Source organism: Lissotriton vulgaris, chromosome 12 (assembly GCF_964263255.1).
Source record: "Lissotriton vulgaris chromosome 12, aLisVul1.2, whole genome shotgun sequence".
NCBI lineage: Eukaryota > Metazoa > Chordata > Amphibia > Caudata > Salamandridae > Lissotriton > Lissotriton vulgaris.
This window is the reverse complement of record NC_141700.1, coordinates 63,132,973-63,145,483: the sequence shown is the minus strand read 5'-3', so window position 1 is coordinate 63,145,483 and position 12,511 is coordinate 63,132,973. Positions and strand designations below refer to the sequence as shown.

At 46.0% G+C, this 12,511-nt stretch overlaps 1 protein-coding gene across 1 annotated transcript in view; it reads right to left on the bottom strand.

Annotated features, from left to right (window-relative positions):
- MFSD12 (major facilitator superfamily domain containing 12) overlaps positions 1-3,744 on the bottom strand; it is an 88,755-nt gene extending 85,011 nt beyond the window's left edge. The window contains exon 1 of the mRNA XM_086947121.1: positions 3,176-3,744. Within this exon, the coding sequence (XP_086803247.1) occupies positions 3,176-3,440 (265 nt within the window). The 5' untranslated portion in view covers positions 3,441-3,744. The remainder of the gene's footprint in view (positions 1-3,175) is intronic.
- Between the last annotated feature and the right edge of the window lie 8,767 nt (positions 3,745-12,511).

Sequence of the window (12,511 nt, the reverse complement as noted above, 5' to 3'; positions counted from 1 at the left end):
AACAAAAGCGGAACGTGTGGTAAAAACAGGATGTACAAAAAAGAGGAAATAAATAATAGGTTATATTCTTGTATGCCAGTCGTGGGCCTAAATCCATCGTTTTTATTGCTCCCCGTGCCATTCCAGTTTAAATCCAGTCATATGCATATCAGTCTTGACCATGTTCCCTAGTCATGCCCGAACTACCAGGATAGGTTCTCCCTGGACTGGAAAACAAGCATCCTAGGACCGGTTTCAGGGTTCCACCCCTCATCAGCCAGGCTAGCTTGACTCCAGCAGCATGGAGAGCACGGGTGACAAATGCAAAGAGAACAATTGATAGACAGAATGTTGAACAATGTCAAAACATTCACCCAGTAAAGGCATCCAGGTGACATGAAAAAACATTAAACAAAAGCCAAGAAAGAGGAAAGAAACACTGTGCAATCAAGGCCTGATTTAGACCTTGGCGGAGTGGATACTCCATCACAATGGCATTGATGTACCCTTTGTGCCAAACTCTGTCAGAAAATTGTTAAAAACCCACCTTCCCCCCCCCCCCCCCTCAGCTAGAATTCCGCCACCTGTGCTCCCCCCTCATTTGCTTTGTCTATCAGCGCCAGGAAGCTTCGGTGTCAGTGCGCTTTATAAATTGCACCTAAGATAAGATAAGATAAGCAACAGAGACTACTACATATCTGCCGCAGATACAGTCCTCTGACTCCTGTTGCACTGTATCCTCAGCAAAACAACAAACCATGCTCCGGTCTAGAAATGCTAACACATCGCATTTCACTGCACCCTACAGGTAACAATCCAGTGCACGTCATCCAAGGGGCATTACTGCAGCACAATGCACTGCAGCAGTGATAGTAACCTGCCACAATGCATGGATCCTAACACATAAAACATTTCAGGGACCCCACCCCAATTGAGTACGCAGAAACTAAGTCACTAGAATGTGAACAGCACTGAATGGAAGCAGATGTCACTGAAACATTTTTGCAAAAACAAAAAAAAGCAGCATATATGTCATCTCTGCCTGATGTCACTGGAACATAACCTGCTGCCAGGTACAAACCCACAGAACACGAAGCCCTGTACATTACAACCAGGCCGTGCAGAATGCTCTCCTGCATTAAAGCTTGTTTGACTTATGACTTGAGTGCAGAATCCGGCTCAACCTCCATGGAAGTGCAGCCTTTTCCAAACATAATATAGATGAATCATTGGAGCTAATCTATAAATTGTGTATCAATTTCCAACACAACTCAACCTTTAAAAACAAAAAGGGTATGTAAACCATTAATCTCTTGGATTCCCTCCAGCTACCCATTGGGGGTCTCTGCTTTCAAATCCTCGGTCTGTCAGACATCTCCCAGCAGCCTCCCACTGCCCAACCCCCCATGTAGCCCAGTAGAGGAGCTATTAAAACACATTGGTCAGTGTCTGCCGTTTTACTAATCTTATCATTGCCCGCGATGGCACTAGGGTCCAGGCTCCTCTTCATTTGTGCTACCCTTTCTTGATCTGTTTTTTGCAGCGCAAACTCGACCATCAGTTACATCACATGGTTACATTCATTTTTTGTAGGCACAGGAAGATTAAGTGATCTGCCCAGAATCGTAGGATATTGAGTCAATGCCGACACTCGCACCCGGTTCACCAGTTACAAAGTGCTGTAAACTTGCAAACTATCCAAAATCTCAAAGAAACTAAGACATCTATGCCGCCCATATAGGCTGTCACTCCTATTGGCTTTGTTCATGTTTAATAGCTTGTATCGAATTGTGTTCAGTTACAGCAGTGATGGGTCCCGAGGGACAGACACCTGAGATGTCCAAGGGCACACAATTTAGTCATGTGAGCAAGCCGGGATTAGAGTAACTTGTATCAAGGTTTTACATGCAACTATTTTATTGCACGTTTATCGCTGCATCGCACTTAGGGGGGAAACTGATGTTTTACTACCATTATTGTGGCATCCCAAACTGCCTCGTGGTGGTGTCAACCTGGCCAAGAGACGCACGCTAATCTGGCCCTTTGCTCAGTCATTCTATTTATGTTAGAGTTCATAACAAATGGCTGCCTGCAATACCACAAAGCATCCTTTGTACGTACAGACATACAATAAAGCGTGGAAACGCAGCAAGGGTTGCCAGATTACTCAATGTTAGAATGACACAATGTTTCCAACCCTGATTTTTAATCATGAAATCAACGGATTCTTCAAACCACATCATGTCAAATAACATGCTTTAAAAGCAAAGCCCACTACTAGAGTGCTCGTGCATGGCCAACGTGGAGCGACCGGACAAGCAGTTTCATTTGTGCAGACGTAGAACCTTCTGGTACTTGTAGTCAGGTATGTGAGCCAAACACCGCTCAAATTAATTTCATACTTCCCAATAATAACTTCCCCACTAATCCTGCTTGGATTCTGGAGGAGCGTGCTACCTGCCGAAAAGCACTTCAATATCTCATCAGGGGTAGCAAGCGCTATATAAAAGCAAACCCTTCCCTCTAATATCCCTCCACTACCCTTTTCAATCCAAATAACAGACTAACATATCCACTGCTCAAATTAATTTCATATTTCACTATACTAATTCACCACTAATCCTTAATGGGTTCTGGAGTAGCGTGCTACTCGCCGAAAAAGCGATTCACCGCCTTGTCAGGGGTAGTAAACGTTATATAAATGCAATTACAATACAATAATGGGAAAATCCAAACTAGAGAGTATAAAATGGAAGAAGCAGCATGGACAGGACAGTTAATTACGCATGGCGAGACCACTTGAGATCTATGAAGTACTGCTTATGCCAGTATGAGACAAAGATCTCTGCCTCCTCACATCTGGCACAGTACAACTGAAGGTCACTCACACCTGCAAAGGACAATCCGAAATTACCAAACTCCTCACCCTGGACAAAGTAATCTCTTAAGCATCACTGTGGCCAAGAATCTTGAACCATTCACACCCAAAGTGAACCATTCACACCCAAAGTGAGACAACTTGAGATCCCTGAACTGCTCACGCCTAACCTGGGATCATGAGACCTCTCAGGTACTGACAGCAGAAATTAGAAAACGTGCTATATCAGAGGTACTCGCAATACAACATCTCTGAAACAATAACAATTGGCACTGAAACATGGACACCAATAGACAAATGGCAAAACGACCAACTTACCGACCAGGTGCCAGGATTTTCGTCGGCTGTACCAGCGGCACCCGGGGGAGCTGTCCGCCTCGTAGCCCACGAGAGGGGTGCAGATGCCGTCGGCCACCTGGCCCAGGAGCAGCAGGACCCCCGCGTAGGTGGTGTTGAAGCCCAGCACCGAGTGGTAGTAGAGCAGAAAGTAGGTGAACCACATGGAAGCGCACAGGTCGTTCAGGAAGTGGCCGGTGGAGTAACTCAGCCTCTGCCGCAGCGGCATGGAGTCCTGGTCCGACATGGTCCGGTCTGTGCCACCTGGGGGCCGTCACACCAGCTGGAAGGTGGTCATGTGAGGGGCGCTGACAAGAAGGGACTTGGCTTTTAGCTAATTTCCCTTTTTTTTTAATTTTGATTTATTATAAAGTGCCCCTCATGCCAACTCTGTGCATCCTGGCCGGTGCGCTGGCTCGCCACTAGTTTCATAAACATCCGGCCGGCCCTACTTGACTTTCCACCACTCTAACCTAAAACAGCTGCAATACGCTGGGGCCATAAAAAAATCAGTTTTTAAACTGATTAACCCTTCTACGGGGCGGTACTAGTAGAGTCCCTCTTAGTAAGTCCTGCGATTGGTTAGAAGCCTGGCCCGCCCCGAAACACACAGCCCTCCCCATCCCCAGAGAAACACAACCAGCTGCTCGGGCACCGGAAAAGAGCGTCCCGTTGCCTGGGAAGAGACCATCCGTGTGGCTGACCCCAAAGTGACGTCCAGCTGGACCGGAAGTCGTGGACCAGCAGCACCAGAGCCGGCCGCCTGCACTGAGCTGGTCCGCGCGGCAGTCTGTGACGAAACCGGCGCGCGGTCAAAGAAACCCGCGTACATGCGAGCCCTGGCACGAGCGGCCGCAGCCGCCGGGGCTCTAACCGTTTGAGGTCCCTTGTATTTCCATGCACCCCGGAAGTGGAGGGGAGGCGTATTAACATGCCCCTTCAATGTTGTTATGCCTCCCCTCAATGGTAGAGAAGGACGCGCTTATTATTTGATGGTTCAGGAATGTGTAATGTCAGGGTGTTTCCTGTTTCATCCATATTCGCCAATTTCCTGCTGCACGAGGGCCAGCTCTACTTTTCCCAGGTTTCATCACTTGCGGTCTTATGATCACTGAGTCACACACACGTTGTGTACACTGAAACAAGGAGTACAACCAGTGCTACCTCGGAGAACAATAGGGTGACCCCCTGCCAAGAAGAACATTTCGGGATAGGAAAAATTCAGGAGAAAGGGTAAAAAATCACGACAGACATTGAGAACAAAAGGTCATTTTTAGCGACACATCTGAGAAAACTGAATAGTTATAAAACAGACAGCTGACAGAAGTATTAGCCAAAATAGGTTTCCGTTCTTTAGTTTGTATTACACATTGGAGTGTTGAAAAAACATTCACAACTAGCTGGACAGATTTAAAGATGAAAAAACGAGTAAAACATATACACCCCTAATAGAGCATCGCTCTGTTGCTGAACATAGAGTTACGCGTTCACAGGATGTAACACTACTACAGAGTGTGAAAAAGAGAGGGAAATGATGGTGAGAAAGAAGAGAGGGCTATACCCCAAGAGGGAGAGACAGAAGGTTGGATCATTGAGAGAAGAGGAAAGCAAGTGAGGGCCCACCAGCTAAGAGAAAGAACAAATGGTGAAAAGAAGACAACAGAAGAACATGGAGCAGATAAAGAGCAAATCTCAAATACAGAAAGATGCTGAGGGTGACAAAGATAAGGTTGAAAAGAGGAAAAAACAAGCATTGGCATAACCAATTGGTCTCGCCTTTGGGACCTTATAAGTATTTCGATATGCAGCACAATATCCTTGTTGCAACAACATTAACTGTTGCATGTCTAAACACTCATAAGGTCCTAAAGGAGAGACCTATTGGCTATGCCAATGCTTGTTTTCTGTAGTTTTAGATAGCGCGAACTTGACCCTAATGTATTGAAGCACTTTACATTAGCACCAATTATATTACACAAGGGCATATTCATTGTTGGTAGGCGCGGGGAGATGAAGTGATTTGCCCAGAATCACAGTATTTTGAGCGGGTGCCGAGACTCGAACCTGCTTCTCCAACTAAAAAGTCGACAGTTCTAGACGTTACGCCACATCCTCTCTCCTCATGGGAGGAATAGCGCTTATACCGACAAAATGACACTTCGAAGCACCGAGAGGCAGCAGGTGTTGAAGGAGGGAACATGACAGGGAACGTGGAGACGGAGGAGCAAGGAATGGACTTTAGAGGTTAGAAGCGGAGGGAAGAAAAAACGGGAAAGGGAAGAAGGGAACAGGAGAAAGAATAGGGAGAAGAAAGAGAAGGAACGAACGGTTGATGGGGAAAGGGGAAAGGGGTATGTGAGAGTGTAAACAGGAGAATGTGAGACAAAAAGAGAGACCAGGACATGCATAAAGGGAATGGGAGGCACAGGAGAGAGGAAAGGAGGGAATGTTAGAGCCAAGGAGGGAGGCCAGAAGGCATGAGGGATCAAGAGAGACAAGGGAGGAACAGAAGATAGAGCAATGTATGAAAGATGGAATAGGACAGGCAAGGAGGGAACAGAACGGAATGAGAGAACAGTGGCGGAACAGAGGAACGATAGAACAAAAGGAATGACCAGTAGAGGAAATAAAGGTGGAGGAAATAGGATAGTCAGGGACTGAGGACAGGGAAGGAATTAACTGGAGTGGGAAAAATGGTGGGAGGGTAGAAGGGAACAGGAGAGGGATTAATGGAACAGATGAGGGGGCTGAGGAACCGGAGAGAAGGAGGAGGGATCAGGAAAGAGGGAAGGAGGGAGGAGGATTGGTATGGTCATGGCAGATGGGACGGAATAGGAAACATAATGGAAGTATGCGTGAAGGAGGGAACATAAAACAGAAGCAGGGAGATAAACGAGAAACAAGTGAGCGAGGGAGGGCAAAGTGATCCAAATCTGGTGTTCAGGTGAATGATAACTTTTCTAGGCATTGCCCATTTTTTAGATGTGGTAACGTGTTTTCATGCTGTCGTGTTTTTATTGCCACCTAACACAGTGAGGAAGGTACGCCTTGTATGCAGAGCCAGTGGGGTAAAATCTGCAGTGAAAGAGGTCCTTTCCAAAGCTGCATCCTGCACGCTGCTTAGTAAAGCAGTCACAGGCTCTTCTACTGAAATATGGCTGCAGTTCAGAGATCCAGAAACGACTCAAATACCTTTGGGTTGAGTTCGAGCACTATAAAACTGCAAAAAAAAATGTCAAGAGGGCTCCCCTGCAATATGGGTAATTTGTCAGTTATGAAAGTAATCTAATCTTTGAAGTAAGTTTCAGACAAATGGGGGTGGGGAGGAAGTAGTCAGTACGAGAATTATGAATGGGCGCACTGCCCATGAGGCTTTGATAACGCATACTTTGAGGCTTTGATAACGCATGCTTACCATTCATTCATTTATGAGAGCGCACAAGGCACGTTGCACTTTTTTGACAGGAAATTCCAAAGATGTAAACTTATATTCAATTATAAAACATGCCAAGAGTGCAGTGATTTTGAAATCTAATGTTGTATACCCAAACTTTAACAAAATAATTAATCAACGTTATGATACAATTACCAAGGTAATAGTGCAGCTGTGACTGAGAAGTTCTGAGGGGAAAGGTGACCTTGCCGCCATTCGGATAAAGTATGCTCCAATTTAACCATGTTTTACTGCTCATTTGAATCTTACTTACAATACTGGGCTAAAAAAAGGCAGACATTAGAAGGGACACTAACTCTTTGGAATTTCCCTGAGTGTTTACTTTCTATGATGCACACTCATGCTCGAGGCGTCCTTGCAGAAAACACCTTTACTCCTGACTTGAGTGTCAACCCCAAGTTTCCCCAAGACACGCTCCACTCTTGCAGAAAAGCTTTGTGAATTTTCACAATAGAGCTTTGCTCAGGATCACACATGGATATGGGGGTTCCAACCTTAACTGGGTTTCAGTTTCTACGCTGTACAGTTTAGAGATCTGGACAAACCGTCTACCTTGGACGAAGTTGATATTTATCATTTATTCATATTACATAAGTGTCAGCTCCCATTTGAGTATATGTGCTGCCAAAGTGATCACACCTAAGTGTCAGCTGGAAGAGAAAATGTGAGTTCTGGTGCTTTTTTTCAATTCTCACCTCATAGACAAATGTACTAACACTGCTCGACGAAGCACACTAAATATTGGGGCGCACCACAAAATTGATGTTTTCTCTGTTTGCATTTATGGACCATCTCTTTGTAATTTACTTAAGTTTGTCTTGAACTCTGCAAAATAGGGGCATGACATATGTATATTGACATCTAGATATACATAATAAGTTGTGTGTGCTTACTGCGAGATTAAATCACATTGTTAAAATGAATGCTATAATGATATGTAGATATTTCCTAGGGTAAACTGCCCTGTCTCCTCCCCTCAAATGGGGGGGCATTAGTGATTCACTCGCATTGTCACTCCTGTCCCTGGATGGTTTCGGCTTCCCTGAGTGCTGAGGGCCCCTCGCACGGCAGGGGTGGATGGCAGTGTTTGTTGAGAGTCGGTTTTTACCTACGTAAGAGATCCGGGTGGTAAGAGATAGCACGGACTCCGCAGAGCCAGCTCCCATCCCTGACCACCCCCAACCCCGGTCTGAATGCAGCCAGACCGTTGCAGGTAGTGGTAGGAAGAGCAACACAGCCCCTGAGACATCTTGAGGGGGCTGGGGTGCGCAATAATGTAATGGCATGTGGGAGGCACATCTTAAACTACACATGGCAGTATTTTCTTTTTCTGAAATTATTTACTTGGTATATCACGTACTGACAAATTCCAAACAGAGCAGTCTTAGTAATTGCATTTATGAAGTGCTAAATACCCCTGACGAGGCGTTGTAGCGCTGGATGAGATACACCAAAGTTATTACAACTCCCTGGCAAGCTCAGAAACTCTTAACTGGCTGCCAACCAGACCCTTTTTTGGTAGTTCTGCATGTCTAACTGCAGAAGCCAAACTTCAAGTCCCAGAAGAAACGAGTGCGCCCCTTCCAACTGCCCTAAGTCACGTGCACATCTGGGCGGGGAGCGGGGCATTGCGTGACCCGGGTTTGTGAAACTCCTTGCGTGCCAGCGCGTGGAGAGCTGCTGTGGTGCAGAGCGGGTTAACGTGTGACCCAGCGCGAGGAGGTGGCCTTGTGGCTCTTTTCGTGCGTTTGTGTGTTGAGAAAGAGAAGCGTGCATGTGACGAGGAGAGGGGGAGGCAGCAGGGGGAGGGGAGAGGGGAGGGGGCCTGCGCCTGTTTCTCGTGCGGGAGCGAGCAGGAACCATCTGTTAATTACAAACAGATGGTTTCAAAGCTCTCTCCCGCAAGGGAATCGCCAAACGTGCACGCGTTGCCATTGAAAGCAATGCAATGCGTGCATGTTTTTGGCAGAAAAAGGGAATTGATTCCTAAAGGTCTCCTCCTACCAGCGCATGCGCGCTGTGTAGGTGAGACCTAAAAAGGTAGATGGGGCATACAAAAGGTGAGGTGGGGGAACCAAGAGAAAGCATGTGGGGGGTAGAGGCAGAAATGAATGGCTAGATAGGGATGAGGAGAGAACAGATAGAGAAAAAGATAGAGAAAAAGGAACCAAGAGATGAAGAGGTTGAATAGAGTGAACAGAGCAATTATGTGAGGGTTAACTTTGTAACTTGCATGTCAGACCTTTCAATTCCAATACACCATATCTTTGAAAATATGGTGCTACTCTTCTCTTTCCCTTTCACACAACGCAACACATCAACTTTACTTATTGCACTGTGTTGGGTGAAATGTTACTTAATATATCCTTCAAAGATTTGGCACACATGTCCAGCCTTAAGTGTTGTCTTGGACCTTGTACAGTGCTCACTGCCTTTTGGCTAGGATTGCACTACTAAAACGTCATGTACATATATACAGGCAAAAATCACTGTTTGGTAAAGAAAGTACACTATCCCTCTACACTACGTTATGATGAGTCAAAACTCAGATCCCTCAAACAGATGCAATAATCACTAGAGATAAACTTTCATTTTTAGACTATACAGTGCTGGCACACAAGGGATCTGAAATGTGTTTCTTTACTTCAACCACATCCCCACCTCTCCAAAGCCAGGAGGAGGCCCAGCAAACGCTGTAACTGCACAGAGAAGCCCATTATCATTCTGTTTGTGATAATTGGCCGGCAAACAGAATAATAATGGCGCTATAGTCTGTGCTAGGTCGGGGAGGGGCTGCTGCAGGCCCTCGTGTTCACAGCAGGAGTGCAAGCTTGCTCCTAGAACTCCGAGGCTTCTTGCTGGGGGGGCAGCGCAGGTCGCGACAATGTCCAGAATTACGGACAAGAGATGTCCGTGAAAGGGATCATCCCAGACAATAGGTTCAAATAACAGACGGTCCGTGAAATTTACAGATAGTTTGCCACCCTAGAGAACAAGGCTATTGAAGTGTGCTTTAATTGTAGTGTGTTTTGGATCTCTTCTGGTGTTAGACCACTGAGTCATTGTCATTGTAGGGGTGGGCAGTGCACTTGTCCAAACATAACAGTGAATGTGGGCATACCAATCTATACAGACAGGACCACTGGAATTACGTGATTCTGCTGCTTTTTTTCAAATATTTATTATCCACATTTGCCACCTAATTGGTCATTTTATTGAACACATGATGCATTTTTTATGGGCATTCATTTCAATGCAGAGGCACTTGCTGCACATTTTTAAGAGTTAGATTGATTGCTCTTGAGTGCACCTATCTACACATCACAGTCAATGTGGGATACTATTCCAAAGAGACTTCATAGTAGTGATGGGTTCATGTAGTACTTTTGCAGCTGGTGTGCTCGTAGGGCGTGAGCATAACCTGCATCTCAAAAGTGTGCAATGTGTAATCTTCATTTAAGTAGTTTTATCAGCATCCAGACATCTTTTTGGCTTTAACTACTCCTGTGTTCTCCATCCTCCTAGTTTAGTTGTAACTGTAATGGCTCGATCTACACTGTTTGTAAAGGCCATAGGAGACCATAAGGGGAGAAGGTAAACAAGAAGGCCAAATGGAAAAACTACTGTGAAGAAAATATACTAAATCCTGAACTCTCTGTGGGAATGTAAGCATTTGGCCGTCGCAATGTCACTGTTGGTTAACCTGCTAAGTGCGAATATCATAGATTTATAGTACTATGAAACCAAAGACAAATTTTCAAACCTACAATGGCAGTTATTATTCATTCCCTGTGCCTGCTTCCATTACCATGTTTGTGCCAGTTCCTAAGGTGTGGAACTATAAATCAGATTAGCATAGGGAGGAAGCTAGATCTCACTACGTAACACATGGTGTTTCTAAGGTCACTTTATAAAGGATGGGGCAAAGGTGTGGAATTTAGTAAAGTATCTGCTTGTCCTAGGGACAAGATGTTTCAGAAATTTTATTGTCCGGTCAGTAAATCCACTTGTCACATTTAGGTGACAAATCGTGGTATCACTCTCATTAAATTGGAGCTGTGATGGTAGCTTCTGTGATTGTGCCAGGGCTCATAAGTTAGGGTTTTGATTCCAGCAAGGCTCTGTTATGGCACCTTCCTTATGCAAGGGATGAAGGATGCTGTGGATTCGGTTGACCGGTGTCCTGGTGCGACTACTCCTGGGGCCGCGAAGGTGGTGAGGATTGATCATGGTCACAGGGTCGGCGTCCCTTGAAGTCCTCTTTGTGCTGGCAGAAGTCCAGACGCAAACTGGGCTACCAGTCACCCAGTATCGTGTTCACAGGCCAATCCTTCCTGGGTTGATAACTCCGCCTCCAGAGATCCCAGTTGCACTTCAACAACACTCCCAGGTTTAGCAAACTCAGGTGTAACTTTGTATGTCGGGTCCTGGTCCCCGGTGCTGTATAGCGGCAGTTGGAGGTGGTTGAAGATTCTGGGCTACCAACTTGCCCCAGCGGGCTTCTCAGCTGTTGTGTCCCTTTGCTATGAACAGGAGGCCAACTCACTGACTGTTGGCTGCACTCTGGAGAAGACTTCTCCTCGAGCAGGACACAGCAGGCACAGTCCCTCTCCTTTGTTAGCCATCAGATTCAGCAGGTGCATTTCACACCAGTGCAGCCTCTCTTTGCCAGTTCCAGGGTGCAGCAGCTCCGTCCTTCCAGTCGAGATCTGAGTTCTGGGTGCCAGGGGTGTCCTATTTTGTACAGAAAATTCCCTCAGGATACAAAGCAGTTGGTAGCCAATGGTCTACCAGGTTCCCTCCTACCTAATGACCACTTCCTGGGAAGTGTGGCATCTGGCCATCCAAGGATGCACCATTCTGCCCACTCCCAAGATAGCAGAGCCTCTCTGTCAGCGTCCAGAGCTCCTTAGCCTAATCAAGAGGTGTGGCTACCATGTGGGCTACACGTCCTTGTAAAACCGGTTTGACAACTGGCTTCCCCTTCCGTGACCCTAGTTGTAATGTTGTCCAATAAGTGATACAAGGACACTAGGACCTGTGATTATGAATGGCGAGATGTCAAAGCTTGACCAAATGAGGAAGGAAAAGATGAAGGCATATGCAGACAGTCTTTGGAAAGCCAAGCCATCAATTGTACACGAAGGAGACTTGGCACTCGTCAGGCAAGAACAAAAGAGAAAGTCAGTCGAAATTATAAACATCCGCTACAAGTAACCAGTCGAAAAATGTACCATGGTCATGGCTGCCGCTGATGGAAAAAGGATAACCTGAAATATCTCTCACTTCAGAAAGTGCAATTCACCCACAAAGGAGTCAGTGACTGGCTTGGAAGACAATGATGCTCTTGAGATCATTCAAGTATCCACCAGCAGTGATGACCATCACTTCTCCCCTGCTGAGAGGGAAATAACAGAACCCAGTTGGTCATGTCAGTCATAGCGTACCTGTCGAAGAGCTGCACGTCTCATTGCTGAAAGCTAAAACTCACACCTCCACAAGACTCTTTTATTTTGTTAAGTGGGGGGGGGGGAGTAATAATGTCCAATAACTGACACAAGGACACAAGGACCGGTGGTTATGAATGGCGAGACAGTAGAGTAAAGGAAGCAAATTAGGGAATAGGAAGGAGAGGAGCTAGATCGGGAGTAGGACTGATTCAGGACAGTTGATACCTACTGAGCTCATGTACTAAATTCAACAAAGAAATGCTTTTCACCATATTGACGTGTTGCTTCTTTCTGTTGCCATTACAACATTATAACTGGCGACGAGTATGGGCACGATGCCCTGTGGCTATTTTTCAACTGAGGCGAGGATCACTTGCAGAGCAAACACCACGCTGGGCACCTAACTCACAGTGG